At 40.2% G+C, this 27,095-nt stretch overlaps 1 protein-coding gene across 5 annotated transcripts in view; it reads left to right on the top strand.

The window, feature by feature from the left end:
• The window catches only part of LOC117481588 (myosin-10), a 56,610-nt gene that overhangs the window by 2,579 nt on the left and 26,936 nt on the right, over window positions 1-27,095 (top strand). For 2 of the 5 annotated variants that reach the window (XM_034129327.1, XM_034129324.1), the window contains exons 2-9: window positions 75-456; window positions 9,453-9,609; window positions 21,071-21,098; window positions 22,880-22,982; window positions 23,319-23,348; window positions 23,580-23,594; window positions 24,114-24,131; window positions 26,629-26,721. In XM_034129327.1, the coding sequence (XP_033985218.1) occupies window positions 112-456; window positions 9,453-9,609; window positions 21,071-21,098; window positions 22,880-22,982; window positions 23,319-23,348; window positions 23,580-23,594; window positions 24,114-24,131; window positions 26,629-26,721 (789 nt within the window). In that variant the 5' untranslated portion in view covers window positions 75-111. The remainder of the gene's footprint in view (window positions 1-74; window positions 457-9,452; window positions 9,610-21,070; window positions 21,099-22,879; window positions 22,983-23,318; window positions 23,349-23,579; window positions 23,595-24,113; window positions 24,132-26,628; window positions 26,722-27,095) is intronic. The other 3 variants (XM_034129328.1, XM_034129325.1, XM_034129326.1) reach the window with 2 other exon arrangements.

The following is a 27,095-nucleotide window of genomic DNA, read 5'->3' as shown; positions in this document are numbered from 1 at the left end:
GTGTGACAGTTAGCAGCTGTATTGTCACTTTTTTTCTGCTGGCCAGACAAACATACTTGTTCTCCTTCCTACAGGTGGCATAGCGTGTTCTGCTCCTGGTTTCCAGCAGAGATGGCACAGAGGAGTGGGCAGGAGGACCCGGAGCGGTACCTCTTTGTGGACCGCGCCGTGGTCTACAACCCGGCTGCACAGGCCGACTGGACGGCCAAGAGGCTAGTATGGATCCCATCAGAACGCAACGGCTTCGAGGCAGCCAGTGTTCGCGAGGAGCGTGGAGACGAGGTGGTGGTGGAGCTGGCAGAGAATGGGAAGAAGGCGGTGGTCAACAAGGACGACATTCAGAAGATGAACCCGCCAAAGTTCAGCAAGGTGGAGGACATGGCCGAACTCACCTGCCTGAACGAAGCCTCCGTGCTTCACAACCTCAAAGACCGCTACTACTCTGGCCTCATCTATGTGAGTAACAACTTGAAAGTCTTAAAAAAGTATTATGTTGAAAGTTTATTTGAAGAGATCATCACAAAGAGTTGATGTAACAGTTCCATCCAAATGTCTGTTGGCCCTTACCGATATTAACTTTGTGATAAATATTTATTTTTTGTCAGGCTTGATGTACTCCAAGTAACCTCATTACAATGTATTGGGAAGCAATTGGGTTTTATTGTAGTGCATTTGACCACATTAGTGCATTTATAGTCTAAAAATTGTGAGGAAGTAACCTTCAGTGTCTTTAAATGAACAATTGGTGTACATACCTTTTCCATAGCACTTCATACTTGAGTCTCTGCATTCACTAAGAAACACATTACCTTCAATGAACAAGCCATCATGTCCTACATAAGCTGCCGATTTCCCCTGTGATTATGACCCACTTAGTGGCATGCATTCCTGGAATAGCCCAGACACAGAGCTGGTGGGCCACCTGAGACCTGGGCAGGAGGCCGGGGCTGAAGGGGTTCACACTCAGAGGCCCGGTCACAAAGACAGAAATTAGCTTTGCTAAACTACAAGAATGACTCTGGACAGATTGTGAAAAGTATGGTTTGTTTCCATAGACAGCCGTAAAGCTGTTTAACTTACTTTGTAAATGGTTAGGAACAAGACAGATTCACATTTTAGATGAATCTTTCCTTTATGTTCAGGGGATTATGTGTAAATGTGTCGTTCTTAATAGAAAGTAGCTGCAGTTGAAAGTACTTTTGTGGTTTTCTACCCTTGGCCATTAAGACAGAGCTTTGGAAGCTTCATGGATGAAGTCATGACATTTCAAATGTTATTGACACTATTTACTCTTTGTGTTGATTAGTCATCAGCCAGTGTATGGCAAAACCAGCAGCATTATAGCATCATGCCTCTCAGAGGAATGATTACAGGAAGTCATCTATGGCAGGTATTTTTACTCTGCTGGGATTGATACTGTCTGTGATGTCCATATTCCAAGAGCTACATTGCATTTAAGTTTGTATCATATACATTGATTTGCAAACTGTTCTGTGTAGGCCTGCAGCTTGAAGTTATTTTCATTATTGATTAATATGGCTAGTATCTTCCTGATTATCACAACAAGGTGAAAATGGTATATCATATTCTTGGGTGAATTCATTCAATGTATTAAGACAAGACTTTAAGAAACTCTAAATATTGCATATACCAGTGAAAATGGCATCTGAGAAATGACGACATGGATTGTTAAAATGTTTGCGGATTACCAATCATTTTACTCTTAGATACTTCTCATCATGGTCTGCTGCGTCTAATACATGGTGTCTTTTTATGAGCAGTATTGGTAAAGGAATGTGACAAACGGTTATCTATAAATAAATGGATTTATATATATATAAATATAGATAATACAACCATCCATCCAAGCTTCAAAATGCATACATTTGTTACAGTAATAATAATGGCTCAATCCAACATGAATATAATACTCTCCTTTGATGCTTGAGATATTTGTTTCTGGTGCTCTGCTGTATTGTAGCTAAATATAACATTCAAGCACTATATAATTAATGTGGTGGGCTGGATGTTGTGACCAGGCAACGTGTGAGCTCTGTGGTCACTGTCTGTTGGTGGCTGCATGCCAAGAGCCTGCTTTGCTAGCTTGTATCTCCTTAAAGCACCAGTTGTTTGCCACCATATTAAAACAAAGACCTTACCATAACTACATCTTTGAGAAATGTTTGAGTTCTTTTAGACCAGGGGTGTCCAAACATACAGAAAAATATACGAAGGGCTGGGCCACTCACTAGAGGTATATTGCCTCATAAGTTCAGTTATAAGTTAGCAAAATCAATCAAATGTAGGTAAATGATGCTTGTGAGTGTTGGCAGCTCATCCCTTAAAACAGAAGCCTCAGATTGATTATAATAAGGAGAAATAGGAACAGTGTTTTTCAAGCTTGTTATGTAAACAGGTCATTGGGCTTTTTTCTTATCAACTAAGATATGTTAGAACATTTTTCCAACTTTAATTGACTGAATTTTATTTGAAAAGTGGTCTATTAACACATGAATACTACTGTGTAATATATTTGTACATTTATATTTAAGAAGTACAATATAAGACAAGCACAAATTTCATTTGTGGGCCATATTTAATTATACTTTTTTAATTTGCCGAGGGCCGATTCTAAATGGTCCGCGGACCGCATTTGGCCCCCAGACCATAGTTTGGACACCCCTGTTTTAGACTTAGAGATGTCAAAAAAGAGGTAATCTCTTTGCAGACCTTGGTTCCAGAATTGTATTCTTCATGAGCTGAACTCTCCCTTCTTCCTACGCGAGCTCCAGTAGTGTAGACACAGGGTGTCCGCGGGGTCTTAAAAAGTATTAAAAGTTGATAAATCAATTTAGCGGAAATTAAGGCTATTAAAAAGTATTAAACGGCATTTTCCAAGGTATTACATTTTGTAGATTGTTTTCAATAAGTATATAAATTGTCCAAAGAGGTTGTATTCTACAGTTTGCCTGAATGTAATCATTGCGTAGGTGTGTAGTGTGATTCTGTGTAGTTTATTTATGGCATCCCGTTGGATTTGACGTCATCTGAACAGGACATCGCACGCTCACTGCTTGATAGCGCGAAGGTCCGTTTACGCCGGTTGTTAAACAACATCGTTATGGGGAAATGCAAGTTTGCCTCAAAATGGTTGGAAGATAAGGAGGAAGGACAATCAATACTGTATATAGTAAATGTGAGGTAAAGTGTGTCGCCAATGTAACCGGTTAAAACTCAAAGTGGCGATGAGGTCTTAAAAGGTATTACATTTGACTTCAGGATTCCTGCATATACCCTGAGACATCAAGTTCAGTTTTTATTTATTCGACTGAAAATAAAGAACATCTTTGTATTTAACAGCAGTTTCAGAGGGCTTTTAAGGGGAAAGAGTGACCCCAGCCCCATCTCTTAGCTCAGGGAGGCCCATGCTGAGTCACACTGTAACCACACTGCCTTAACAGAGTTCTTTGTGTTCACTGATAAACAACAGCTGTCTGCTCAAATAACTGAATTTTTCTTTCAGTGGGTTTTTTCTGGAAACCGATGCTTAATCAACAGCTAATCCATGTCATCTTTAAATGTCTCTGCTGTTCTACAGGGTTACCGACATCTCTTTCCTCTGGTTCAGTTTACATGCTGAGTAAATCCTCACGCTGCTAAATTACCCTTTTTTTTAAATTTCTCCTCAAAACCAAAGTCCCCAAGTGCGAAGCGAATGAACTAGGACTTTTAAGGGATTTGAGTTTTATGCATGCCAGACTTCTGTCTATAATTTATTTGAGCATTACTCACTCTGCATGTTTTCCTGTCCTGCTTTTGAGTATTGTGTGACCTTTTAAGACAGACCAGCATAGCACAGCGCTGACATTTGATTACTTCCATCGGCTCAGCAGGCAGGTAATCATCATGCTTCAAACTAGTGGACAATAAATCATAAACCAGGAAAAGGGGGGGGGGGATGCCTTTGTGACGTGCAACAACATTAACATTAACCTTTCTGTTGGTCGCTTGTTAGCAGACCCTTCACGCGATGGCAGAGCGAACAGGTACAGGCAGGGCCCATAGTGATAGCCCTATAGTTTAAATCTACTACCCACAAATAAACATATGGACATGGGTTACTATTTAAAAAAATAAAATTGTATATGTATTTAGAAACCTGTCCATGTGATTTTAAGTGGGGGTGGACCTCAAATCCTCTTGGGGGGTCCGGGGGCATGCTCCCCCGGTAAGATTTGTTTTTTTAATGTTGGAGTTAAATGCATCAATCTGGTGCACTTTGAGGGGGAAATAAAGAGACTAGATCTATGGGAACACCTATATGAAACAGAACTGTATACATTTCAATAATCATAAAATCATGGCCAAAACCAATAACATACAATTTCCAATATGAAAAAACACTGAAACTTGTTTATTTATTTATTTTTGGTTCATTTATAGTTGTGAGTGTGTCTGGGCTCCTGAATCAGCCTCTCCTGTCTCCCCCCTCTCCCCCCTGCTCCTCTTTGAGGCAGCAGCAAAGACTAGTTTTAGCTCTCAACAAGTTTTAAAAGTTTATCTTACCTTTTTTCACCCCCTCAAATGGAAATATGTGTTTACATAAATGGTGACCAAACCGTTTGAGACCCACTGAGAGCTTAGACTAAGTTAACTATCTAAACACTCAGAGAGTCCTTTACCTCACCTGAGCTGAGGTTATCCCGAGCTTGAATGACACACAGAGACCAATCAAGGGCTTTGATTTATGATCTGTATGACAGTGGCCATGTCGGCAGGCCACATCATGTAGACAGCCAGTCACCCTGTGTGAGGCAGGCCACTTAACAGGCCAGGCCATCGGGAAACCCCCCGGTCCTCCTGATGGCCAGTCCGGGACTGGGTACAGGAGGCGTAGAGCGAGGGATCATTGTCCACAATCGATCGCAGATGGCGTCGGGGTCGCGGACGGATAAAAAATAAAAAAACCTAAATGGATCGCAAAATATACTTGGGCCGCCGTTAATATACCTGGGCCTCCGTTAATATACCTGGGCGGCCGTTAATATACCTGCGGCCCGCCCAAGTAAAGTCTATGTGTGGGAAACCCTGGGTCTCTTTATTCACAACTGAAACCTGGACAGAAGATTCTCCTAAATGTCTTTTATAAAGAAATAGACATTCAATGATGGCTCTACTTTCATTTCATTCACAAGGGCTCTTCAGAAACCCTTTCGGTAACGTTATATTTACAGTCTCAAGGTTCAAGGTTCAAGGTTCAAGGTTCTTTATTGTCAATCTGACATAGCTACAGAGTAATTATGCAGTTGAAAATCTTATGTCACAGGCTTCTCCAACAATGCAACATAATAACATAACATAATAACAATAAGAGCAAGAGCAATACAAAAATAATAATAGTTATAAAAATGAAATAAAGTTACAATGTCTATTGTTTATACAGTCTCACACTATGTTTAGCATTTAACATTTCTTTTTTTACTGCATCATGTTTATAGTTGAATTTTGTCGTGTAGGATCAACTCTCTCAGCTGTTTGAATAAGGCTCCTTTTGTAGGTAGTCAGCAAAGAACATAGTGATGATAGGTTTGTCATTTTAATCAAGTGCTGTTGAGTGAAATAAAGAGAACCAAACTTCATATTGTGTCCAGGCAATATTGGAATATGTGTTGTGTGAGGCAAATAGAATTCATATTTCCCTAGGAAGTCGGCATAGACACAGGATTTTCAGCGTTTAAGAACATGGTACAGCCCAGTTAGCCCACTAAGTTCTGAATGGAGGGCACTGATTCATGCAATAGCAGAAGAAAATGTTTCCCCTTTTCCCATTGAGAGAGGCCCTGTTGCTAAGCACTGCTTGGTTCCCAGACATTTATCTGGACATTTCCGGAGGGATGGGAACCCTTTCAACAGTTTCAGAGTCCTCCTCACATTCTCTGAGTTGTCAGTTTTGGACTTTGTTGACTAGCTCTTCAAACTCATCTATTTGGTCAATTAAAAAAATATGCAGCTGCATTATCTCTGAGATGCATATGTAGTAGATGATATCCTCACGTCTTCAGTAACTGTAAATAAAGTATTTAAAATTAATCGTCCAGGAACAATTGCCTCTGATATGACAGTCCAGTCATTTTGCCCAGTGAATGAGTGAGTACTTTAAAAAAATAGTTTTTAAGGAAACTACACGACACACAATTGTACCATTAGGTGGAACAAATGTATACACAAAAGTCAGTGACTGTATTGACAATCTGGCAAAACAAGTTTGAACATTTCTGCATATCAGATATTGGCAAAAATCTGATATTGTGCAGCGGCCTAAACTGACTGTATCGATTGTTTGAGTCAAAGTATGCATTTTGAGAAAGGAATGAACCACAACACACTAGCTGGCTGGTTTGTTGTTTTTCCTGGTTGTGTAGGTGTCCAACTGCTTGCCCCTCAGACTCCCACTAATCCCTCAAATACCCCCCGGGGTCCCCCGCCAAGGACAGCCAGCTGAGTCACGCTGCTCCCCTCTGCATGTGGCCCATGCTGGGTCAGGAGCGCTGATCTGTCTGCCTGGCGCTGCGCCCATCAGAAGGGGCCTGGGAAGGGGTAATTATTGCGAGGGGCCTATAGTACATCCTGAGTTGCATGGGGTATATTTTTAAAGGCAATTCCAGTTAGCAAGGTGTGAGTATTGGCCTCAGTTATGTTTCAAAGTGTTGCTGCTGGCAAGTTCAGAATAACAACATATTTGTGTGGCCAGGTTGCAGCACAGAGCTGTGTCTAAAGCATCTGTGCACACGGAAGAGGAGTGCAGGGGGATTTTGAAGGCCATCTGGTGACATAAACCACACACACACACACACACACACACACACACACACACACACACACACACACACACACACACACACACAGGAACCACATGACCAACACCAGGACACCAGTGTGTTACTGTAATATATGCACATCCGAGAGTTCTTATTTCAGCACCTTCGGGCTCCATTGCTAGCAGCATTTGTATTTCATTAAAATCTGTATTTGAATAGTTTTTGGGGTAAAATGGAATGATTTAACATCATTATTATGTTGAAATTCAACTATATCCACTACAACATTACAAAATGAATAATGTTTAGCCTCTGGTTAGCCAAACATTTATTTTGTATGTGAGTAGAACAATATCCTACAATTTATAATATATTTAAATATCCAATATAACTTATGCCATATTAAACAATGTATATATAAGTGATAATATTGAATTATGGCCCAGCTTGAGTTGCAGTAACATCACAATGCAATTTCAGGCTCCCCAGGATCAGACGGCAGATATGTGTTGTGTATGTGTGATGGTGCGGTGTGACCCTCCAGCCTGGCAACGGTTGTGATGTGTTTGTCAGTGTGTTTCTCTCACTTAGTCACACACACACACACACACACACACACACACACACACACACACACACACACACACACACACACACACACACACACACACACACACACACACACACACACACACACACACACACACACACACACACACACACAGACAAAATCCTCTCACACAGCATGCTTTGGTCATGTCACCATTGTTCCAGCTCAACAACTGGGTTATAGTCCCGGGGCCCCTGCAGCCCACCGGCCATCACAGACAACATCATTTAAAGAATGTGGCTTTGCAGCACAGCTAAACAAAAAGACCCGAAAGGTGAAAAAAGGGGAGGCACACAACGTATAGGAGTAAAAGGTCATTAACGTCGCATCAACTAATGTTTAATGCAACTACTTAGAGAAGACATTATTTCATCACTGGATAGATGGGTGCACCTCATCCACCATTAAACATTTCTATTGTTATGCTGTGTCAAGATGTCTAATCCCAGTCACTGATGTGTGACTCAAACAGCCGTAATCCGGCAGTGTCTGCTGTGTACCCGCTGCACTCTTGAGTTAATGGAGATCACCAGCAGCAGACATGTCAGGGATTAACCCCGTCCTCTCCTGTCTGCCTGCATGTCTCCCTGCATTATTCAACTGAGGAACCCTTCCACTTGTTAGTAAAATCACCCCCTTTTGAATCGGATTTCTGTAGTCAGTCAAAGAAAGTCAGTGTAAACTTGCAGTCACTTTAATGTGGAGAACAAGGAGATGGTGATTAGCCACATATGAGAAGAATAAGTGAGCGGATACTTGGCAGTGTGCCAGCTAGCTGCAGTGTTGCATCGTTTTCTGGCATGATCTGTGAATTCATAATCTGCACGACACAATGGGCATCATCGTCGGGAAATGTTCACGTGGCTTTAGTAAGATTTTTTTTAGCATTCTGTATTTTTTAAATTGTTTTGGATCATCACAAATCACTGCTATAGAGCAGAACAGGTAGCCATTCATTTGGTAGCCAATTTGAAGTTGTACCTACTCACGAAACAATTAACATGTTCAGGATATAGACGTTAAGGACAAAGTATAACAATTTTCTTGAATGAGGCCTTTTTGTTTTGGTGCGGACTAGGGATGTAACGATACCAAAAACTCACGGTACGATAATATCGCGATAACAAGTCCACGGTACGGTATTTATTTAAAAGAATAAAAATAAATGTAAAACAATTCTTTTTTTTTTTTTTTTTTAAATGTTTTACTTGAAAACATGTTCTTTATTAAATATGAAATCTGATTTGTACAGCATTTTAGTAGGATAGTAGTATTTTAAAGTGTCAAAAACAAAGTGACAGTAACAGACTGGAACAAGAACAACCAGTGTTTTTTTACCTACGAGTTCAGACCCGACGGGTAATAATGGATTATGACGGAAATTTTACGATCCTGTCTTTCAAAAATGACGGACAGCGAAAAAGTCTAACGCCACCTCTGTGGGACAGAGAGATATGCTTTGTCCATGGGTGACAGCAGTGGGTAAAACTGTGCATTGTCTCTCCACCACCAATACAGTTTTTGCCAAGAAGGTGAGGCTTATTGACAGGGCGAGATATAAATATACTGTTGGTACTTGTCAATGTCTCTAGGTATGTACATGTAGCCCTGTAAATACGATGTCCTTTTGTGTTATCTGTTGTTTTATGTTCATGTTGTAACCTACTTGCTGCCATGTTGGACAGGTCTCCCTTGAAAAAGAGATCGATGATCTCAATGGGACCACCTGGTTAAATAAAGGTTTAAAAAAAGAAAAATTCGCGGTAGATTTTGTCAGTCTCACGACGGTATTGAGATGTTTGTTTATCGCGATACCACGATATTCGGTATATCGTTACATCCCTAGTGCGGACAGGAAAAATGTTAATATAGCAATTAAATTAGGACTGAAAAAACATTGTTAGGGTAATGAATACAAATATAATTCTACAGGTATTGTAAAATAGTATCTGTGAGCTAATGATGATGTGAGAGCTGCTGTGTGATGAATGAACTTTTAACCATGTTTTCCTTTCTGTTTATAGACATACTCTGGTCTCTTCTGTGTGGTCATCAATCCCTACAAAAACCTGCCCATCTACTCAGAGAACATCATTGAGATGTACAGGGGCAAGAAGAGGCACGAAATGCCCCCTCACATCTACGCCATCTCAGAGTCTGCGTACAGATGCATGTTACAAGGTAAGTGTTCCCTTACCTCAAAATGCCCTTAATGTCAATGTATGGACTTTAATTTGTTTCTGTTAAAAGCTAGCTTGTTTAAACCTGAGCACCTTTAAAAGGTCACACCCACTCAACTTATTTTATATGTGAAAAGAGGCATAATGTGATTATCTCTCTTGCCAAGTGATTTCTATGCCACCTGAAATGTCTCAGCCAACATTCAAGGATGTGCTTTGTTTGCTTTGTATTAAAGGCTGATATATCTGCGTGGGCTACCTGTGCCCAGGTATCAAAGTTGTTTGTCCAAAATATAAAAGTTTGTTCTTGCTCTGTGAAGTCCTGTCTTCTCAGATGTTATTCTCAAATGCTCCACATCAAGTTTGTGATTTTGCGGGTCATTTCAGGAATGCCCTGTTGTGAAAAGGGCAATAAATGATGTTTGAAAAAATCTAATTATGTTAATTTCACCTACTGCACAAGCTGACAGTTCAAAAATGAAACAAACTAAATAAAGCTACAATGTTTAGAATCATAATTCAATTCAGGCTTTGCAGAAGGGCATTCATAGTTCATACAGTCATTTTCAAGCCACTATCTCTTGTTTTTCCACACAAATATGACTAGTGGCTTAGTGCTGACTTTCAAAATGTTTGCATATCTTTCTCAGTGCATCTGTGGCTTTTAGGCTGCCTGAGTTGTCGCGTTGATATGATTTTAACCTTTTGAACATTTAGAAAGAAACATAATCTTGTAAGTGAAGGCCGTCCACTCAGAACGATGTCTTCAAAGATCCCTGCCTGGTAGTTGGCGAGTTTCCAGGCTCTATGAGCAGTGACTGACTGGGATCAGACCAGCGAGAACAGAGAGGGTGACCCCATTGTGCTCAACAATAAGTCCTTTGTGTGGTTGTGAGGGCCGACCAGTGGGGGTGGTGACAAACTGGACAGTCCCGTCAGTCCTTTTCGGCTTTGCTTTCCCCGTGTTGGTACACAGAAGCAAGTTTCGGCCATGTCAACAAGTATCTTGATGATTGCTTCCCCCTCTTTAAACTCTTTTAAACGCAAGACATTAACTTACTACATACCTACTTCCCCATTTTTACCACAAATATTCAGTTTATAAACATAGTTTTGCTGTATTTGTAGTCTTTAGGCTTTGGTCTAATGATGATGTTGATTAAATGGAGTTATCGCTTCACAGCTGATGATGTTCTAGCACAGGAACAGTTTCAGTAGTTGCCTTGCTGTGGGTGTTGTTGAACTCTGCCAGCTCGTCGCTTCGTCCCGCTATTTTTTTTGTTATCACCTCCTCCTCTTTTCTTCACACCCTCTATTCTCTGCACATCGCGTTTCTACATGGATGGACATAAACACGTGGGGGCAGGGCAGGGCGACCTGCGTTGAACATACTTCTGTTTTCTTAAATAAATGACCACAAGCTTCTTTCCCCCCAAGACGCTGCATGTGTTTACTTTATGTCTTGGATTACTCAAGCGTGATTTGTGATTTTTTTTTAATGCACCGCTACTCCAACCCATTTTCAGTTGTGGTCGTTTCAGAATTAACAGTGTGGTTCAAAAGGAGGTTTGTAGGTTGGAGATTAGTGGAGGCCAGCTGCTGTTCAGCCGCGGCCCTGAGCATTTCAGCAACCTGGTTAATGTAATAACATCCAGCTGTACGGATTAGCACTGGTGTCGTTTTTTTTTTACTCTTTTCTCCAAGTGGCCAATAAAGATTCTTGAAACCCAAATACTTAGGCTGATATTATCACAATTATTTGATATGCAGCAAGATGTCTACTAAGGTTTCTGTCATTTTATAATACTGTAGTGTTACACATTTTCTGTAAAATCAATGAACAGTTCACGGATAAAAGAGCCAGAAAGGAATGGAAAACACCTCACTTATCAAGACTCTGAATACATTTGATTTCCAACAAATATTCATACTGCTATAAATCAGTCCTCTAAATATGACCTACTATGATGATGCAGTGTAGTGCTTTTTCAATTTATCATTTTATTAATTATTCAATTTCTAGAAAACTGTCTTCATTTTCAACTTTTCTCTGTTTTATATCATTGTAAGTTGGATATGTTTGGGTTTTGGTGTGCAAAACAAGAATTTTAAATGTCGACCTGATCTCTTGACATTTTTATGACCATTATTTCCCATTTTAATAAGATACACAATAATTTGATAAATAGAAAAAATGATCAACAGAATAATGAAAAAAAAAGATACTTACAGCTCTATTTGTGTACAATAACATATATGAAAGGTATAACTAACAGTGTATACATTGTCCGGCAACATTTTTGACAAGCTTGCGTTGTCTCACATTATAGGTCACCATATTGCCTGGCCCATACCGTGCTATTACAGAATGTTTCATTAAATCACAGTGATGAATATCAGACTTTCACACATCATGTTTAGACTTTGCCGGGTCAGTTGCCATCTGAACAAGAAAGAACACTTGAGACGTATAATGTGTTGCCACTGATTTATGACCTTTGGAGTCAAACAGATTGGCTAATTGCATCTACAGCTGAAGGGTGTCTTAACCTTGCAGGGATCTGTTAATTACCTCAGCATTGGTGTGAAGCCAGTCAGAACTCATATGGGAGGTTAAATGAAGTGTTACCTAACAAAGACAGGGTGTGTAAGCAGACCTCCAGAACCTTCTGCACATCTGTCATTGATTAGTGGTCCAGATACTTTACATAATTACCCTCGCTGCTCAGTCGAGGTGAACTCGCTGCCGTACATGAAGCTACATTTGATCATATCTGTTAATGTGTCGTAGGAAAATGCTGATGCTTTTAATGAAAAACATGTCAAGGAACGGTCATGTCTGCAGCTGCGATAGCTTCCAAGAGTGGACAGGCATCAGCACTGACAGTGTCCCTAGGTGGGGTTTTTATACAGGGGGTCTTTGTTTCAGTAGAAATGGTAAAAGACCACCTTCCTCAAGTGACTCCCTGGTGTCTAATCCAGGCGTTAGGTCGAGTCCAGCTAGAGCCATCATAGCTCAGCGATGTTGTTACCGAAGCCCAGTTTTTTATTCCCCTCACGTCAAATGTATCATGTCAGCAGCATGGCTGATTTTGATATACGATTACATTTAGTGTTTAAAGAATGCAAGGCATGTGTCCATTATGTTTTCAGTGATGTGCACAGTGTAATATATACTGTCAGGAATGTTTAATAAGCTAGCTAGGGAATGTTTTTAATGGCACAGCGTACACTGGCCCACCTGGCACGATTGAGGTCCATAGCAAACAGTAATGGCTTTGATGGCCTTTTGAACTGAGGCTTGATGCCGGGCTCTTTTAACCTCAAACCTCCTCCTGGGCACACTGGAGCACACTAAGCACAAAGTACGATTTTGGCTATTCTCCTGAAAAAGTGATTCACTGCTGTAGTCAAGGAGCTGTGGATGAGGACAGGTTTACATTCACAGTTCTTTTTCTTAAAGACATTTCTCTTTTTCCTTATAAAAACAACTGGAACAGAGTTTTTTGTGGACAGTGAAACCGCTCAGTTACTGAAGGAACACTCGTGTTTTCATTGTAAGAGATCTTCATAAAGCTCACAGCTGTATCATAAAATGACTGGCACAGTTAGCTGCTATTCCTTTATCTATTACTTTATAGTGTTATTTTATAGCCCCTTTCAAATACATTCTAAAAGGACAGGTGACAAAAAACTACGAGAAGAACACTAAATGTGATTCATTTTTCTTCTTCGTTCTGCTAAATTAAAAGGACAGTCCCACTTTGTCTTTTCTTCAGTCCAATTAGGGACAGTAGTGTCTTAATTCCAGCTGAACACAAACATTAAGCAAAAAGCTTTTCTGACTGATTGAGGGAATTTTCTTGTTGCGATTGCGAGTTCAACTGATTCCCCTTTTCCTTGTTATTGCTCCTCCCCCTATTTAATGTTAAGATATGGGTCTATAATACCTTTTTTTGGTTGTCACCCAGAGTGACCGGATTGACTGGTCAATATGAGTTTTACTTTTACTTTTAGTTTTTTTAAATCAACTAGTGGAAGGGAGACTGACCAGTAGTTCACGATATCATGTTATAATCCAAAGTAGATTTAGTTATGCTTTGTCTTTCTGTCACTATCTATATTAAATAAAACATTACATGTCAACACTGAGCTCTTTTTGCACCTAATGTAAATATTACTCACAGGTTTTCTACATACATTTCTTTGCTTCAGTATTTCCATGAAAACCTTCAATTACATTTAAATCATTTTGTGAATGTTTTTCAAGCACAGCTATTCCCAGATTTCCTTACAGACTTTCCTTCTTAGAAAGGCTCCATATGGGAAACCTAAAACTTTGGATCTCCTTTGCATTTCTTTCCATCTGGAAATCCTTGGCTTAAGCATCAGTCCCAGTTCTTCCCACACTAGAGGCCTTTGCCGTAAAAAGCTAAAATGGATAGTTGGAAATGATTGATTGCTTTGGCTTTTAAAACCTTAATGGCAGATATTTCTGTGTCAAGGGTGAGTTCACTCCCTTTTTAACCAATATTAAGTAGTATTCTCAAATTTGAAAGGTGTAGTGAGATGAATGGCAAGTACTGATTCATCAATGCCACTTACACACCAAGCCGATTTCGGCCGTCGATAGATGTCTGGCCGTCAATAGGGGCGTTCACACCAAGTACTTTTCCCACAGTAGTTCATGAGAACTTTAGTTCATGAGAGCTCTTTTAGTTCTGATGAACTAAAGCAGATCGCGTTCACACCAAAATGAGTTCCTGGGGGTGGATTAGGCAATTGAGCCGCTGACGTCACTTCTTCTTCTTCTGCTTTGGGTTTACTGGCAGGCCGCAAACAACTTCACGGCGAGTACAGTAGGTGGCGGTATGCACCTTAAAGTTGCAATTCGCCAAAAAACCGAGAGAAGAAGAAGAAAAAAACTTCCGCTTCCGCTGTATGCTTCTGTTTACCTTCCGACCTCAGACACGGTATGGAGTTGACGTTTTGGTGAGCGTCCTGTCGCCCTACTCAGATTGGTGTGTCCCGCCCCGTCGTGTCTTTTCGGCCGTGCCAACACCTTCCGCTGCCGATTCAACATGTTGAATCGGTAGGCTGTCTGTAAAAGGCCGTCGGCTAAAGAAATCACTCTGATTGGCTATTCAGCTTAGCGAATCAGTGCATGAGAAGCGAAATGGAAGTGAGGGACCCAAACAAACGATTAAGAAGGCAAATCTGAGATTTCATTTAACTCCAGCTCTCGACACAGGTTCGGGAAAGCCCCATGAGCTTCTCGTTGTAGAGTGAAAATGGAACGCACACGCTATTTGTTGTTTGTTTATATCACGCAGTCTGTTCTTCTTCTCTCTGTGTATCACGCAGTCTGTCTTCCGGTTGTTGCCTCTTTTGAATGACGAATACACACTACCGCCGCCTGCTGGTAAGGAGAGTTATTGCCACTCATGCATGCGCAGTTCGTACGTGCTACTTGGCCGTCGGCTGAAGTCTTTGCGGTGTGTTCCAGTGCGATTGTTGGCCAAGACGCAGGAGACGTGAGGCGACACAACAGTCGGGTCCGTCGGGACGTGTTCTTTGGTGTCAGATTGGTGTGTAGGGGCCTTTAAACACAACTGTGGCTTTCTTTTATTAACCTGTTAAGCCCCATAGCCCCCCGAGCCTTTGAATTAGCACTAAGCGGAAAAATGCTAAGCACAGAACTCACGGTAGAAATATTTTATACTTCATCGGTTCTGCACAAACAAGATATCAAATGAAAGCTGAGATTCCACAGGCTACAATGGTATAAGTATCATCACTCGACGACCAAGGCTCAGGGCAGCGAAGGCGAAACCAGACAACACACCAGACAGTCAGTAGGGGCTTGGACTGGGAGCCGTAGGGTCGCTGGTTCAAGTCCCCGACCAGACCTAAATATGGAGTGTGGACTTCTACTTGGAGAGGTCCCAGTTCACCTCCTGCCCTGCCGTGGTGCCCTTGAGCAAGGCACCGGACACCCCCCTTCCCCCCCACTCCCATTGCTCCCCGGGCGCTGTACAATAGCTGCCCACTGCTCCTAGTACTAGACTCCTTGTACTAGGATGGGTTAAAAGCAGAGGCCAAATTTCACTGTGTGTGCTGTGTGCTCTGCATGTGTGACCATTAAAGAGGGTTTCATCCCTCCCTATTCTTCTTCTTCTTCTTCTTCTTCACACAACTTAGCTTTACGGGGCCAAAACGGCAAATAGCTCTTACCTCTGCTGTTTTCTGATCAAAAGTTGTGTTCAATGGCATTAAAACGCATAAAAACGCTGCTGAAGGTTAATCCAATGTCTCTGTGTCACTTTGAAATGATTACTGATAATCCATCATCATATTTATGGCAATATTCGTATTTCCGAGTGTGATGGAGCTTCCGGTTTTGGGCAAGCTGTGTGCGCATCACTCTCACTTTAGATGGATTTAGGAACCTCCCCTCGATTCTATTGGCTCTAACGGTTAAAAAGAGGTGTCAATCACCAAAATCGACCAATGGGTTCCAGAGAAACGGCCCAAAATACCAAAATACACCCAAATGACCCCAGAAGTGTTTTTTTTCTTTCTAAACCTCTCTAAAAAGGTCAAATGTCACTTGTTTTGCATCAATCTTGATACAGGGTACTTATTATATGTTATAGTTTGGATTCCTAAAGCTTTTAGTCTACTATCCCATCATTCAAGTGTGGTTTTCACTACAAGTAATGGGGTTTTTTTGGACGGAAACTATAATTAAATTTTTTTTACTATGTTCAATCTGAATTTACTTTAAAATAAAAACATCTATATTGATTCTGACTTTTCTACATCCAACTCACAGGTTTATCATTGCTTTGAGAAAAAAGATTATTAATTTACCCCTTTTAGAAGTGAAGTTATGGTCATTTGTTCTGGGAATGTCATTTTCGAGCCTGAGACCTGAAAAGCAGGCTTGGGGCTCAACAGGTTAAGTTGTTAAAGCCCCTTTGGCACAATGTCATAAGTATAACTGCTCAAGGTGTTTGCTTTTCCATGCCAGGACACTAAAGACACCCAGAATTCTTCAGAATCAGCGATGCTTTAAGATTTCTGTTGTTATAGTTTAGTTTTATGCCAATACTCCTGCCCCATCCAAGTGTGCTTCATCGCAAATCCCATAATTGCCACATGGAGTACTTAACCAACTTTATTTTAGTTGAAAATAAAATATAAATGATAGTCCAAGCATAGTAATGTATTTGGAGAGTCAAGTTTTATTTTCTTTCCTCTGATATTGGTCATCACAGCCTTTAGCAGCCTTGAGTCATCGCTTGGTACGGCTAGATTTGCAGGATTGCCTTTTAGATCATCATTTGAAAGTGTATGCTATTAGAAATTCATGAGATGCAGTATTTGTTTGAAAGAAGACGCATTGTAAAAACAATGGAATGTAGAAAATTACATTACGAACTAAGAGTCCTTTTTGCTTTAAGACATTACCCCTACCAAATAGGTAATGTATTCTGTTGAGTCTTTTTGTCAGCAAGACTACATAAAAGCTGATGACTTGGGTAATGGCTTAATAAAGCATTTATTGCTAAGAAAGCATCATAATTAACATTATAGCTTTGTTGTCTTTGCAGACAGCGCAGAGACAAAGCTCTATTTCCCCCCGGTAATGAGACAGCATCATGCTGCTCAGCGATTTGTCTTCATTACCCTGAACATTTAGCTCATGAGTTGTGCTATTTACATCTCTGTGGTTTCTTTGAACGTTTTTATCCCGCTGTGACATTTTAGTAACAGCTAGATTAGAGTGCAGGACTGGTTCTTGAGGTGAGTGTTTGCACTTCAAATACAGGCCTTAGCCATCAGTGGCAGACACTGGCCCAGGCCCAGCCAGCCACAGCCTCACAATGAGCTCACTGTCGAGAGCTGAGATCAGCTCCCTTTCTCCCCCCTCCTCTCCTTAGTGGGAGAAACACCACATGCAGAGCTGCTGTGTTTATGTCTAAGCCGCAAGACATCGTCACATTTTTCACTGTCACCAGTTTGTAAAGCCATTGACGCAAACCGTTTCAATCTAATGGCTACTTTTATCCAAATCTATACTACATAGCTTGTGTCGTACTAAATGTCCATGTTTTTGTCCTTAAAAAGGTCTGATTCAATATTTAAAATACTAAAATGTCTCAGCATTCTCTTAAAAAGAGATATTTTATATCCTGGGGAAAATCTTCACTAACTACCCAACATAATGGAGTCATGTGGAGTTGGCAAGAGCCTCGCTAATCATGCGAAACCCACAAAACAGTCCTTATGACCATTAAGTAATGTTACGGAAATAACAGCCCCTGTTAGTAGTTCTCATCTGCACAGACCCACAGTCGTCTGCCACTAATCAGCGCCGAACAGTCTGGAGCGGTTGTTAAGGCTGCAGCAGGGCTGGCAAATTGGTGAATGGAAGCAAGAGGTTTCACAATGACTGGATCACATCTTTCCACTGTCTGTGTCTGCGGCGAGTCTGATAAAGGAGAGCTTTCTGAGTGCCGTTTGTGTCTGATTCAGATAGGGGTGTGAATGGAAGGATGGGTGAAAAGAGTCGGGGGCTAATGATGAATTGTGTTTGCATGTGTGCTTTAATGGCCGTCGTAGCTTGAGAGATCCTGAAGGTTCGGCGTAGCTTTGGCAGGTTTGTGTGTGAATGCATGTGTCCAATTCCCCTTGTTACAGTTCTTAACTGCAGGAAGTTCCTGGTCGAAGCCAGGAAACCCTCGCTGTCCCTGATGAGCCTTTCAGCTGTGTCCTCAGTCAGATAACTTTCCGCCGTTTTACCTCAAAAAAGCACAGTCAGCACTTCAGTCCAGGAAACCCCTGGCAGTACGGTCCAGTCTGGGAATCAACATGTACAAAATGAGTTGAAATATTCACAGCTTGTCTGAGGGAAGTAGTTGCTAACCTTTATAGCTTTTGACCCCATTGAAATGAAGCAATGGTTACTTGTCACCCCAAATTACATGCTATCACATTGAGTGGCAACATGATATGTGGGCACTGAGCAGTTAAAATACGTATGTGACCCCTTCAGATTAACCATAGGATGACTTGGTAGGTTCTAAACTTGCAGGTCATATGTTGTAGAGTAAAAAGAAAAGTTTGCATAAAACCATATTTCATGATCGGTGAGCCATCAGACTAACCATGCTGAGCAGAATTAGATCACAGTCAGGGACCAAGAGTGCTCTGCTGCTCTATGTTTAAATGATCAGCTCGCTATCCACATCTACTTCTGTGATTTTAATCTTTTATATCGTCTTAGCTTTTTTGCTGGAAGGGCAGAGGAACTCAATGAAACTAGTAGGTTTTTGCAAAAAGCTTGCTTTCCTTTGCCATGGATCTTATTTGTATTATATGCTGCTCAAACAGATCACTTAACTATTCTGACGTAGACGGGGTCGCATCCACTAAATTAGGAACATTATTTATCACTGTGTTTATATTTTCACCTGCTGTACCACTTCAGATCCAAAGAAATTACAATTGCAAACTCTTGTTGCCTTGCAATATTTTGTTCAGACTGTTGTTGAGCTACTGAATTACATTTGGAAACTTAAAAGGACATCTTTAGGTACACATGCATGTTAAAGCAGGAATGGTTCGGTCACACAGCTATACTTAAAGTGAGAAAAATGTGTCTCTCCCTGAGTTATTGATGGCTAACCTCTCCAAAGGTAATCCACTAACGCAGCTGCTTGCCAATCAGCAGCAACTCCTTCAATTAACAAACATGTTGACTTTGCAATACAGTACAGTATTAATGGCCTCTGAGATCCTGAACACTTGATGACCAGGTGCTTGCTCATCAAATACAGGAAAGTGGCCGTTTCTCAATGTCGAGTAAAGCTGCTGCAGAGCCACTATTTCAAGTATACTACGTCATCGAGTGGCGCCGAAGGACTGTTTAAATGCCCAGCATTCGGCGCCACTCGATGACGTAGTATACTTGAAATAGTGGCTCTGCAGCAGCTTTACTCGACATTGAGAAACGGCCACTGTCTTAGCCAGAATTAAATAAGATGGATGCCCAATTCATCTTTTAACAGTCGCACCAATCACAGGTGCTTGTTTTAAGCCCACTGTGATGAACTTCTTTTAGATTCCAAACATTTTTAAGGCTACAGAGCAAATGATAATGTACCTGCGATTTATATTTTTGGGATTCATTATTTGACTTCAACAACAAAGATAATTGTATTCAAATATTTAAACATTATGTTTACAGAATACCTTTATTAGTCCCACATTGGACACATTTATTGTTGGCAAATTTAAATGTTCAAGTTTAATACAACTGTTTCCCAATATAAAAGGATAATCTTGATCCATAGTCCTGATTTTACTATTAACTTAATCATGACATGGCGTCTGTTCGTACTGAATGGATCTAACACAGTTGCAGTCAGGGCCAAAGCTCTACAGAGTGAAGAATAGAGTGCAGAGTGTCTGATTGCTTTTATCTTATCTTTGGACTTCTTGCTGCTTAGCCAGCCATGGGCGTTGACAGGAGGCCCTGTCCCTGTGGGGGCCATCGACAGGAAGACAGAGTACTGTTTTCCCATGACATCATCACCATTAATTCACCCTATTGAGCTCTTAAGGCATTTCAAACTGGAATACCCCGGAGGTTAATGGAGACACACATTAGACATCATTTTTTACTGCCACACGACCACAGTATAAATTGCCCTCAGCAGACCTCACATTAACATTTTTCACAAGAAAATATTTAAGAATTGGATCACTCTTTGTGTCACCATGCTGTGAATGGTTGATGCCATAGTCAGTCAAATATGTGCACATTTCCTTCAACTAATCTAGCCAACCATTTTTAGAGAGAGACTTCATGAAATTTAAAAAACTTAAATGTATGCCAAACACATGACACAGACACTATTAAGGCTTCTTTAACCTAACTATCTGGTAGATACTTAAGCTTTAAAATGCATTCACTAAGACTCTCTGCCCAGGATCGTTCATCTTTACCTAATCAGCGATTTCTCTCGCCAGGACTCAAAATCCTACCTCGGATCAGCAACCTCTAAAGTACCAATACAAAATAAATATATAAAGCTGACATTATAGTTGCCTTATCTCTCCTGTGCAGTGACTTGACTTCACAGTGCCACTTCTCTGCATTCCAGGAAATACCTGTGGTGAAATGATGTGAAGCCTGAGCCTACAAAAAAACGAGGCACGGGCTGTGAAAACATGATATTAAAACATTTGATGTCAAGCTCACATGGGCTAAGACTGACTTTGACCTATAAATCCACAATCTGCTGATAAGACTTTACTTTTGGCATGGTGTTTTGGTGATGAGGTTGTCAATCAAACCTTGAGAAAGCTCAGTGGAGACTGAATCAAAGACTGCTGAGGTTTCATTTTTTCTTGCTTCTTCTCCCTTTTTCCCCTCTTCCTGTCTCTCACAGATCGAGAGGACCAGTCCATTCTTTGCACGTAAGTATACAGCCTCAGTTGCTTCATAAATATACATTTTACAATAACATTTCTTGTACTTTATTGAAACTGTTGTTATTTCAGCATATTGTTTAGTTTATTATTGGTTGTCGATTAAACAATTGGTAACCCAAAGCCTATACTTTTATGCCTGCGGGTCTTATTATGAATTAAACTGAGCCCTCAGTGTATACACAATGTATAGCATACAATTCATGGTTGATTCACTATCCTTATTCTTGTCTTTTCCCCCCTTTTTATTCTCGGAAATAACATCACTTGGTGCAGTATATCATTCTCTGTGGCATTTCGTTCCTCTGAAATAAATGCAATTCAAAGGGACAATAATACATGCACTGGTAATTAAACTACAGTTCAGGAGTGCAAGTGAACGATCTGCCCCGTGCCTTCACAGTCATTGTAGATTGTGTGTCTCAGTGACATTGACCAGACTGTCACTACTTGAGAGAAAGTGTGAAATGTGGATCTGAGAAATGCCTGACATATTTGCTACACAGCCCTCTGGCGTCCTTTCAGTGACAAGTGTCTACATATGACAGGAATGTCACCAAAGAAAATGTCAGAGAGGCTATCAAGACACAAACCAGCAACAGCCCAGTTACTCATGCAGGGTGAATAGTGAGGAGTTTGTGTCACCCTCTATATGCATAGTGTGTGTCAGACTATCATTTATAAAATAACTTTACATTTAACAAAATACAACCCCAACACAAACAAAGCTGAAAATATAATTTTGAGATGACTTTAAAAAAAAAAAATTGGCTTTATTTTGAATGAATAACATATTATACAAATGAGGTCATATTCAACCCACGTAATCTGATCCTAGACAGTGATGACGAATTTACATCAGAGTACGGAAAAGCAAAGAAAATATTACATTTGAGGCGACATGTCTTTGTAAAGCACAGATCGTGACGGATTATTTTTTTAAACAAAAGACAGATATATTCATGCTTTCACACAAAAAGGTTATATGCATGATCTCGAGGGCTTTGGCTTTGGTGCTCAGATTGTGCCAAACTCATTGCAAATAATATAAAACACTAACAAACTAAATAATGTCAAAGTCAGCTACCTGTGTATATTTTTCTGAAATATGGGAGCAGAGGGAGCAGAGAAAAAAACAGACATAATCCCTCCATGATTTCCCTCTGTTCACAGCAGCCTAAAGGACTGACAGTAACACAGAGTTATCCCAGTCCTTACTTTCAGCCACATCACACTCTCTCTATCTGAAAGGAAAAACAATATTTTGTGCATACTTGGTGTATGCAAATGTACGCTTACTGTAAAACCTCAAGTATGCTCTAAATCTAAACTGCTTCCCTAAAATCTTTGCATGGCTTGGAGAATTGTTTCAGTTTTTCAATGCCGTGGTCACTGTATGAAAAGAGCAGATAAAAGCAGGCTGCACATCAACAGGCCAGCGACCACAGGACTAAACCTGACTGACACGCTGAAAAAGCACTGCAGAGAAAGAGACACATGACAAGACTACTCACCAGAATATACTTTCAGTCTAAATATTATTCTCACATTACTTTGTTGTGGAAAAGAGGATGGGTCTTGTGTTCTGTCATCACCCAGAAGCACCTGCAAATCTGTAAAGCTAAGAGACAGTAACTTTATTGACACAGTTTTTAAAGATCAACAAGTGACTGGGATGTAGACTTAAAGGGTTGATTCTGAAGAGTTAAGTATTTCACACACACTGTTCTGAAGATGTCTGTTTTGTGTGTGTCTCCTTTGTCCCACAGAGGTGAGTCAGGAGCTGGCAAGACAGAAAACACAAAAAAGGTCATACAGTACCTGGCACATGTGGCCTCCTCCCACAAAGGAAGAAAAGACCACAACACGCCTGTGAGTATTCTCTCATCGCTCTAAGTTATTTAAGCAATATCTTCTCAAAGCCATAGAGAAGACTGAAAAGATCCATAAAAGGTGAATTACTAACGTTGGATTTTAAAATGAATCATTAACACTATGCCCTCTTATCTCTCTGAATGGCCCCACAATCCATTAAGACCAGGTTGTTTATTTTGACCCTATTAAAAATGTAACAAACATTATAAATAACTAATGATCAGCTTGACCATAAGGGGGTTTTATTCTGTAAATACCAGCTCCTGTAGTAGGCAATATGGCTCTTTGTGTACAAAATCTAACAATGTGCATTTGATTATCTGTACCAAACAGCCAGAATCCCCCAAACCAGTGAAACAACAGGCAAGTCTCTTTACTTTCTTATACTCCATGTTCTGTTGTGCATGCTAGACTCACATTTTCTTATCAAACATTCTTACTTTTGGTCTAAAAAGGCCTGTCTGAAATGGGATAATTAAACAATGTCAATAAGTTCGAAGACACCAGATGTGTCAGTTTACACTTAGTGTGCTTTAATAAGTTCAAATACCTCAAAACAGCATATTTAGCTTTTACATTGTCTCTCTCTGTCAGGCCCAAAATGCAGTTGTAAGTACATTTCAAATCTTTGCATGATTTCTCAGTCTCCCTTAAGTGTGTTTTATGTGAATGACTTCTGTTAGACGTACCACACTTTAAATGTGCTTGCCATTATTATGATTCACAGAAACAGTCATATGCATGTTGTATGTATTTATGTGGTTGTCACATGTTGAGCCAACCTAAGCTATATGAAGCCTAGCCACTTCTGCTGCTGCAATAATGATAATAATTGCCAATATGAAAGCAAGGTGTATATTATATTTGTGTTTGAGAATGTTGTCACCTGACCTAGAGCGCTGCAGGTAGTTCTGATAGCAACATAACCTGAGTAACTATGAACCACTGATGTATTGTAATATAAACTGTTGCTAATTCCACGATTAGACTGCTGTCGGTTATACCTAGATGACGGCAATAAGGCCTCATTAAAAATGTTTAGCTTGAACTACAGGTTAACTTGTATCCATGACATTAATGCAATTTATTATCCTCCATGATAACAATTGAATTTCCCTATTCCTGCAGAGTGGATCCCTGTTTTATGTGAGTAGTATGTAGTTTCTCACCTATCTCGCCTAACTAACAATATAAAAGGGGTGCTATCCCACTCTGTTTCCATCTCCTCTTTAACCTAAAAAGCAACTGTCATCCAGCAGTATTTATCAACCTAACTTTGACACTGCATGATCTGCACTTCCTGTCCTCACTGAGTTAATATACTTCTTCTATCAGACATTTAACATTTACAGTGTGAGGACCCCTACCCTCATGGAGCTCAATCTTTGCTCTAATCTTCGGTTTTTACACGTATGTGCTTCTTTAAGCAGATAGATACCATGCTATCACTATGGATTAACAATTAGAAAAAAGGGAATTCCTTGTTATTTTTTTCAACCAATATTATTTTACATTTGGTAGAATGTGTTATAGATATATCCAGAGGTGTCTGCATTTGTGGTTGACAGGGAAAAAACAAGATATAATTAAGCCAGGCATTATTCAAAATCTTTCTTGTAACTGCATTAACAGAATCAGATAAAATGATGTAGCTTCATCAGTCAGTCCATGAAAGTCTAATTGGTAGACTTGGCTAGTTTTCTATCAATTAATGAATATTTGTTACTGAATAGAAGAATGAATATCCTCCAGTTGTCATTACAGCTAATGAAATCAGACAACAGCAAAAGTTACATCACATATATATGTAGCAAACGTACCTAAAATAAATTAAAGTGCTTCACTGGTGTTCAAGCCAGCTCATCCTAACCACTTGACCTGTATCTAGTGGGCCATTTCATACACTAAGTTATATTAAGCCTCGAAGGTTTGTCGCCCCACATGATTTCTCCCCTTTGGCTCGTACCTCTCCACACACTGCATGTCATTCCCAATTCTCCTTCTTCTGCTGATGATAAGAGCAACTTGTAATATTTACCTATCCTTGAGACCTCCAGAGCAGATGTAGAGCTACGAGTACACATCCACATCTTGTCTCTGCTTCATGAGATTTAGTGGAACAGTTTTGACTGATCCTCTTTGGACTCCACTCAATGTGTCCTAAAGTAACGCTCCATGGCCTACAGTACAGACAGCCTGCACTTTGATGAGAGACATGCATGTAGCTAAATATTTTCTAAAAAGACAGAACAATTAGTTTTATCGGAGATGACAAGAATGATTTTGTATGTGTTTCGGGAGATCAGTAGTTGTGAGTCCTCTCAGGTTGCCTAAATGTTTATCACAGCTACACAACAATTGTCCGGCTCATGTGAGGGAGGCAGCTCTGTTGGCTGTCAGAAGCCTGGCATGCTCACTATCAGGAATGTGGGTCAACTTCTAATGCTGCCTAATTGCCCCCCCACCGGTGTTTGTAATCTGCTCTTTGTGTTTATGTGCGTACAGCAGACCACACAGATGGGTAGAAGCTGCCAATGAACAATTTCCAGCTACTAAGTTGCACCACAGGCCTGTGTTTATGTAGAAACAAAGGTTTTTTGGTTTAAACCCCATTCCTGGTCCTTTTCCAGCTTTCAAAGCGGTGGCAGAGTTGATCTAGTTTAGCCCTGCTTCTTTCCAGCTGCATAAAAAGCTGAATTAAAAGCAGCCCATCATGCTCTCCGGGCCGAAGATCACATTACATGCCTCACATCCTGAGTGCAATGCTGATTCCTCATTCCAGAGAGCTCCCTTATGTGGAAAATGGCCTCCTCCAACCCTTTGTGTGTGCAGCTATTTCTGAAGTAATTTGAAAGTATTCCACTCAGCCACAAGAAGAAAAGTAACATAGCAGAAGAAAGTGTTTTTCTCTCAGCCATTTTGGATTCTGTGGTCGTGACAAAGCCCACAATGTGGCTGAGATGCAAACACACTGCACCACCTGTCCAAACATCTGCACAACGCGTTTATTTATTTATTTAGCTTCTTTGTACAGTCTGATGAAATGAAGCCAAAGTGTTTCTGTGGTGTGACAGGATAGGCTGTCTGGCTTTTCTCACAACAAAAAGACAACATCTTCCCAGAAATCTCCCTCAATCACATTACACTTAAAAATATAAAACTAATGCGAATTGAATAAACTTGGTTGTGAAAGATGTTATGATGATGACACCATTTTCACAGGATTAGTTTTTTCTATCACATGAAGATGTTGGCTCGATCTTCCTTCAACATATTGCTATTAACAAAAACTGACTGGGAATTGCCATTACCAAAAAGAAATCACTTGACATACATGTACATGACATCGTACCTTAAAGAGGTAGAAGGACATATGTATCTATACCTTCAGAAATGTTACATCAAACAGAGGTTGCCTCTTTATAAGATGTTTTCACATTGTTTCTGCCTGGTGTTGCTTTGGATGCAAATGACTTTGTTAGTGAAGGGATAACATGACATCTGTCTGTATTAAACACATGACAATATTTCATCTGTCTTTGTCTGCATGTATGTTTTTCTATAATCAGTCATTCACAAGTTTATACTCTGTTTTTGTTGCTGATAAGTCAAAGGCCTGCTGTAACATCCCTCTGTTTTTCAGGGTGAATTGGAACGTCAGCTTTTACAAGCCAATCCCATCCTTGAAGCTTTTGGGAATGCTAAAACAGTGAAAAATGACAACTCGTCACGTTTTGTAAGTATAGAAAATGAATATTCATGTAGATAGGTTGCATTTTTTGATGTGCATCAAAGTCTAATCCATCCCTTATTCCAGCCTGCGACCATCATTGCACAAACAGACCTTTCATGTTCCCACCCTTTTATCTAAAAGTACTACAGTAAAATGAAATGATGCTGGTTGAAGTCCTGTGTGTCAAAATAATGGGGATGTTTTGAATATAAGCACGTCTATAACCTATTCTGTGTGTAGATGATTTGTCTTAGTCTCATGCTTTTTAAGTTTGATGTTATATATATAAACATCAAGCTTAATCCTCACCATGAGGCCTCAGCTTGTGTTACAACAGAGTTATGTAACAGATTGATTTCTGTATATCTTGTCTTGTG

Source organism: Trematomus bernacchii, unplaced genomic scaffold, assembly GCF_902827165.1.
Source record: "Trematomus bernacchii unplaced genomic scaffold, fTreBer1.1, whole genome shotgun sequence".
In the NCBI taxonomy this organism is placed as follows: domain Eukaryota; kingdom Metazoa; phylum Chordata; class Actinopteri; order Perciformes; family Nototheniidae; genus Trematomus; species Trematomus bernacchii.
This window is presented reverse-complemented; position numbering and strand designations above follow the sequence as displayed.